General features: G+C 48.0%; 1 protein-coding gene across 2 annotated transcripts; it reads right to left on the bottom strand.

The window, feature by feature from the left end:
* Nucleotides 1-1,765: 1,765 nt before the first annotated feature.
* LOC136453341 (protein ULTRAPETALA 1-like) lies at nucleotides 1,766-6,388 on the bottom strand. 2 transcript variants are annotated; one of them, XM_066453912.1, is made up of 4 exons: nucleotides 5,832-6,388; nucleotides 5,372-5,696; nucleotides 3,336-3,660; nucleotides 1,766-2,278 (listed from the first exon to the last, which is right to left on the bottom strand). In XM_066453912.1, the coding sequence occupies exons 2-4, from the start codon at nucleotides 5,577-5,579 to the stop codon at nucleotides 2,104-2,106; spliced, it is 708 nt and encodes a 235-aa protein (XP_066310009.1). In that variant the 5' UTR covers nucleotides 5,580-5,696; nucleotides 5,832-6,388; the 3' UTR covers nucleotides 1,766-2,103. The 2 variants fall into 2 exon arrangements, with proteins under 2 accessions (XP_066310009.1, XP_066310007.1); XM_066453910.1 differs by having other exon boundaries at nucleotides 5,372-6,388.
* Nucleotides 6,389-6,873: the final 485 nt, after the last annotated feature.

Genomic DNA, 6,873 nt, shown 5'->3' on the forward strand with positions numbered 1-6,873 from the left:
GGCACCACGCCACCACCGCCCCGGCGCCACCAGGAGGATGTCGTCGCCGGTCCGAACTTCGTCTCCGCGACACGAAGGGGTTGTTTGCTCTCGACGTTCCCACTGGACCTAAGCTTGCTAGTTACCGCAGTCCCCTGCCACGTAGGCCATGGCGCTGTCGGCGACGCCATGTTTGAAGTGTTCAAAACGTTTTCAATTTGTGTTTTAAGTGTTTCATCTGAATGTTACAAAAGTCGTTCTGGGATGTTGCATATGTTGCAATAGCAATATACGCATGTTGCAACCATATGTTTTAGACGTTTGATTCAAATGTTTCATCTGGATGTTTCAAAAGTTGGTATCGCACATGTTGCAATGGCTATACACACACGTTTCAAGTGTTTCATCTGTTTTCAGACGTATGTTGCAAATGTTTTATCTGGATGTTTTAAAAGTAGATCTTGTGTTGCAGGCCGCTATTCACCTGTTGTTGTTGGTGCGCTGTCGTGGTTCATGTGCCGACGCCTGAGGCCTACAGACACCTCCACGGCGCGTATCCACAAGCGTGGCAGGTAGGCACGGGTCGCGGTTCCGTCATACGGACGCGGGGCGCGGTTCCACCGTATGGGCGCGGGGGCGTGGTTCTGCCATGCGGGGCGTAGGATGGGCGCGGGCCATGATTCAGGATGCTGGCACTGGATGGGAACGGGACGGAGCGCGTGGGATGCGATGCGGGTACGGGGCGCGGGAGCTACGTTCGGACACGGGCCTGGGCCCGGAGGTCTGGACGCTGGCCTTACTCTGGAACCGATACTGTACAACCGTACTCCCTTGGCGTCTCACCGTACCCTCTTTATGGAATGAGAAGCGAGGAAAAAAAACCGCGCTGCTCCACTTGTCGTGACGAGTCGGCCGGCCGCCTGCTGCAGCAATTGGCGTAAACACAGTCCAGGGCCAGGCGCGCTCGCCACTGTTCTCGTACCAGCAGCACGCAGACGCAGCAGTGGCCAGTGGCTAGTGCCCAGTGCGGCCTTGGGTGCCGGGGTGGCCGTGGCCCCCGCGGTCCGCCTGCGCTGCCCATGCAGCAAACCCTGTCAACAAAACAAGACGGTGGCCAGCCGGTCGCAGATCGCCGCGCGACGAAGATACTCAAGCCGGCAACGGCAGTCGGCACTGTGGGAAGTGCCGACGCTCCACTCCGAACGCCGAAGCTGGCCAGGTAGCAGCGCGTTCGGAAACATGTTACTCCTACAGTAGTCCTGCTCTACCAGACATAGCTATAGCCATCTTCACAGCTACTCGTACTCATGTCAAGCATGGGCGCATGGCATCAACCCATCTCCATCTTCACAGCTACAGTACTCCTACTCCTGCTCTACCAGACACAGCTACAGCCCTGCATCCTGACATACGGAGTCCACGGCGGGAAAACCTCGCTTGCTTTATAAACCGTATTTTTTTACGAACATTATTTTTCTCTCACAATAAATCAGCTAACAGTATTTTTAGCCATGCTTATCATCCAATCTAACAGGGCAAATCTTTGTGGCTGGCTGGCTGCCCTGCCGCTCCTTTAAAAAAAACAGGACATATTCGGCCCGTTCGGCTGGTACACAAAACTACTGTGTATCGACTGGTTTTAACTAGTTTCAGCTGATTCAATAATGCTCTATGAGAGAATAAACTGAAACAAGCGAGACAAGTCAAAGCCGAACAGGCTGATTGTACACAGTAGTAGTACTTGATACTACGTAGAGTCCTACCTGAGCATCAAAGCAAACCGAACATTTCACTTGCACAAAAAGTATCTTAAAACGATGTGAGTAATGCGCATTTTAATGGGAACCGCCAGATTGTACTACAGTATGTACCAAAATTGGCTGGCATCCCTCGCTACCCAACGGACAGCACCAGCCATGGAAAATACTAGGTGAATGGAATGCAATTGTTTAGAATAGCGGCCTGCCCTACGGCTACAGTCCTGTGGGCGAGACCGTTGGGTGCAATTGCATTGACCTCGACTAAAAGCCTCTGCGACCTCGGCATGGTTGAGAAGCATTCTTGCTGTCTTCGGCAATGGAACCAAGTCAACCAACCAAACCAATGGTGTTAGTCCTCCTATTATTATTCCTTGGAGTTGCGGTAGAAGTCGACGCAGGTCTGGCAGTCGCAGTCCTTGAAGCGGCAGGTCTCGCACCCGAAGCAGACGCACTTCATGCAGCCGGTGCAGGACGGTGCGCGGGAGCAGCCCCGCAGGACCTTACGGCTTGCACGCTCCTCTTCGTCGTCACAGGTGACCCTGGTGGTGAAGAAAATAACGTAAGTGCCAGATGACTCATGTAGTACTATATAGCACAGCAAAATACCCAGGACAAAGCAACCACGAAGGGTCTTTTTTGTGTGTGTTATTGTTCATTCAACATGCAATTTTATCCTTGTTTGGCTATAGAAAAAGAATTATAAAGTGTCTCTTGTAACTTGTCCTTTTTGTTAACAGTTGCTTGTGTAAGATTGTTGCCTGAAAATTTCTAAAGAATAAAGAATCTGAAATATAGCAACTCCCTCTCTTCTGATTAAATAGGCAGCACCATACAGTTCTGTAGACAAGAACTGCCCGCCAGATACCCTTGGTAAATTTTTCTGCCTGATCCCTGCAGGCAAGCCGAGGGATGCAGCACTAATGCCACTCAGTGTACTGCTGTGCCCAGTGACAGGAACCTGCAGCAGAGGTATGCTAATTTTCGGCCAGAAACTTGGACGGCAACAGTTCACAGATTGTACTAGAGCCGTGCGGTTTGTAAGCCATGGCTTATAACAATATTTTTCTTTCACACCAAACCAGCCAACAGTACTTTCAGCCATGGCTTCTAAGCCAAACCAGCCCAAACGAACAGGGCGCTAGTTTCTACGTACTTACCTACAGTAGGATACTGGCAGCCATCTCCTCGGTATGCTACAGTTATACAATGTGCTTTACCAGTGGTCTGCAACCACAACGGACATTACCAACAATGTGCATTTTGGGTATTTTTGGATGTAGTTGATATGCATCAACCACTTGGTAGAGCCAGGAGTTGGACTTTCAGTGTTTGCTGTCACTATTCTAGTGGACAAAATAGGACGTTTCAGCAGCTAAAGCCTAAAGGGAGTGGATGCCTAAAGGAAGGCGTGAAGCAAACAGTCCCTTAGTTCATATCAGTATACTAAACAGTAAACACAAAGAGAGCAGAAATGCTTAGATTGATGACTAACTGGAACTCTGGAAGTCAAAACGTACAAAACTAGGCTATTGCATTGATTATTACCACAAAAGGTTCAGAATTAATGGCACAGTGGACAAAAGTGTAAACACATACCTATCAGTTGTTAAATCTGCGCATGTCCAGTTAACTTTGGCAAGAGCATCGTGGTAAACACGGCACTCTTCTTTTGACCGGAGCCGAAATCTCCTCTCCTTGCCACATCTTGTGCAGCAGATGAACTCATCACGGTGAGATGGACGTGCATTACGACCTTTGTGAGAACCATTGCCGGATTTGTGCGCCAAGTAGTAGTATTTGAGCAGAGCTGTCTTTGACAGTGGCACCTTTTCTCCCTGAACTATTACCCAGACAGTGTTCCTCCACTTTCCAGCTGTCTCCTTTCCAGAGTGCTTCTCAAAGGCAGCAGGTGTCAGCTTGTCTGCAATTTCAAGTTATAAATTACACGGTTATCCTGAATCATCATGAAAGTGAGCGATCAGTACACAATGTTGTGCTCACTAGATGATTAAACAAATGTTATCTCCATCGTTGAAACATGATCAAATGCCCTAGAAATGTACTGACATAACAAATACCTCCAAACACTGTTTACTATGATTACACTAAAAACTAGGTCCGGGATAACGACAACATGAAGTGCCAGAAAGTTTTTATTAGAAGATATACCCACAGTCTTAAGAGTCCACATTCATATAAAACAAGAACCATTTGAAGTCTCATGATCTGTGATGTCACTCGAGCCAAGCAGCACTTAAACAAAGTTAACTATCCTAAAAAAACTGGGTGCCTAATTACTCCACCGAGGAGTACTTCAGTGTATGTAGCCCCAGATCTATACACATCTTATAGAAGGCTGCAGGTTGCTGTCATAAGTTATTCGCATTAGGAACTGCATATTTCGAATCCAGAGCCTACCCCATTTGTTAAATCCCACATATATATCTAGATTTCATAAACAAACCCTGAATTTTGGAATATATGGCAAGCCATACCGAGGTTGCTATGCCCATACTTCGATCTCATTGACATATTACCATCACTATGATTGCCAGCCACAAAAAGAGAAGGGTGCCAAATCAAATGAGAATTGACTTGCATATCTGAGTAGACAATTGTTGCCTCGACCATTAGGCTCCAAAAGAAACAAATGTGCCTTCTCAAACAATTTCGGTTCAATGCAAAAACTCGGATTCAGACCATCCAATGTATATGGTATGCAGTAAAACTCACAGATATAACACTTATGCTATCTATGCCAACATGTCACCTACAATACTCTAGACACACACTGACATACAGACATTGCAGATTAGAAGAGACGCACAATGAGATACAGACACTGCGGATTAGAAGTAGAAAATATCATCTACAATATCAGAGATGAACTATTAAGGCCACCAGGTATTAGCACAGAGCAGAGACAAGGTGGTCTTTACAACTCACTCGTAGCAAACAAGTAACCGATGTTACGATCAAAAGGGCCACTTCCACTTTATCTACAAAAAGAAAGCAGCATGCAACTCCAAAAGAGAACAGGTGCTAATCCATGCAAACGAAAGCCTGAACATGAACAGAGACGTTACAATTTGTTGTACTGCTGTGATGGACACGACTGAACAGAGGGGCAAATCCCACGACCACCAGCATGCAAAAAGGGCACACAGAATGAATCGACGTGCATTAGGTATCAAGGACAAAATGCTTGCATGTGCTAGTGCTAGAGGGGTGTGCCGAGACAACAACATGAAAGGTCAGTTATGCCGAATGAATGATAGAAGTGATATTAATTACTCCCAGAGGAGAGCATGACCACCAACCCAACAAGTTTGGCCCATCCTAACATTCAGATTGCAGAAAAGGCATTGGCAAAAATCAACAGGCGACAGACATGAGATAGGCCAGGGCAGGGATGCATGGGATGCAGCATGGTGCCAAGCACTAGAAGCAGGCCATGCCGGGCACAAGAAGCGCCGTGGCGCGTGCACTGGCATTGCATGCATGTTCATCTGCGGGGCCAAGACATCGTGACCCAGAGATCAAACACCATACGCCTACGCGCATCGATGCACGGACATGAAATCAAGAGCGAAGAGACAAGCAAAGGGATGGAAGTGGTGGCTGGCACGGACCTTCGCGGCAGCCGGGCGTGCACTCGCAGTTGATCTCCAGGTCGCCGGACGCGCAGACGCGAAGGCGGCCGACGGCGTCGCCGTAGCGGTGGCTGGTGCATCCACACGTCACCTCGACAAAGTCCTCCCCCCAGCGCACCCCGCTCACCTCCCGCAGCTCCTCCTCGCTGAACAGCCCCGCGCCGGCAACTCCGTTCGCTGCGGCCATGTCTCCGGCCAGGAACAGGACAAAGCACAACAAGTCCGGTGGAAACAACGGCCACAGATTGATCTGGCTTGCGTCAAAACAAGAAACGACCGAATGCCGAGAGGTGGAGAGCACAAACTGGTGGATCGAAGTAAAAGAAAGTTAGGCAAGTAGGTGAAGACGAGATTGAGATATATCGAGTTGGGAGCTGTGGGGAAACAGGAACCAAAGCGGCGCCTTTCCACAGGGAATCGCAGCGAATTGGGTTCCCACCAAATCTTGACGAGGGCGATCTCCGAAGGGGCCAAAGAATAAATGCAAAGGTGGCCCCTTTTTCCTAGCTGGATATATGGGCCTCGTTTAGATTGCGAAAAAATTTCAACCCGATGAATAGTACCACTTTCGTCTTATTTGACAAATATTGTCCAATCGTGGACCAACTAGGCTCAAAAGATTCATCTCGTGATTTCCAACTAAACTGTGTAATTAGTTATTTTTTTTACCTACATTTAATACTCCATGCAAGCGGCTAAAAATTGATGTGATGGAGAGAGAGTGAAAAAACTTGGAATTTGGGATGCATCTAAACAAGGCCATGATCCGAGGGCCGAGGCCAAGAACGACGAACACAACAGGGGCACTGAGGCAGGAGCGACGCAAAAGCGGCTGCTTTCTGCAACAAACTACTTGGGGGCTTCGCTCCAAATCGCCCAGAAAGGCGGATCTGTCGATCTGGAGAAATCGCCACAGAGTCTTCACGAATGCTTCCTCTAACTCCAACCCCCGCGCCCTACGCCGACGTAGATGGGGTTTGGAAAGGGAGGGAGGGAGGGAGGAGGCGGAGAGGAGAGAGAGAGAGAGAGAGAGAGAGAGAGAGAGAGAGAGAGGACCGAGAGCGAGATGGGGACTTGGTGATGAGGGTCTGAGCCTCTGAGGGGAGGGGAAGCTTTGGTGTCGTGCGGGTGCTGGTCCTTTTAACCTGTTAGGTTCGTGGCCGTGAGTTGGTTATGTGATAACTATTTTTTTTTTATTAAAAACACACGGATCACGTGATAAGATAATAATACTGTAAAATTAAACATCAACGTTAAAGTGACATTTAATCGAAAAAGTAAAATTCGAGAAATTAACACAGTTACGGAGAACGTGGTGTTGCAAGCTCACAAACTCTACTGTATATACCTTTCGGCTGGAAGAAATCTTCGATATCCATTTTTTCTGTGCGTCAATAAATCCATGAATAAATTCCGCCATATCTCCGCACCATCCTGTATACAAGTTCGAGTATATATATAAATATTAATGCCTGTCACAT

The sequence above is a fragment of the Miscanthus floridulus genome, chromosome 5 (assembly GCF_019320115.1).
Source record: "Miscanthus floridulus cultivar M001 chromosome 5, ASM1932011v1, whole genome shotgun sequence".
NCBI lineage: Eukaryota > Viridiplantae > Streptophyta > Magnoliopsida > Poales > Poaceae > Miscanthus > Miscanthus floridulus.

What these genes read in the sequence shown, in the direction of transcription:
- LOC136453341 (XM_066453912.1), bottom strand. Translation starts at nt 5,579, where the DNA reads ATGGCCGCAGCGAACGGAGTTGCCGGCGCGGGGCTGTTCAGCGAGGAG. An exon ending in CACGCCCGGCTGCCGCGAAG is followed by an intron (nt 3,661 to 5,371) that starts GTCCGTGCCAGC and finishes TTGAAATTGCAG; the next exon opens with ACAAGCTGACACCTGCTGCC. An exon ending in GCAGATTTAACAACTGATAG is followed by an intron (nt 2,279 to 3,335) that starts GTATGTGTTTAC and finishes CTTCACCACCAG; the next exon opens with GGTCACCTGTGACGACGAAG.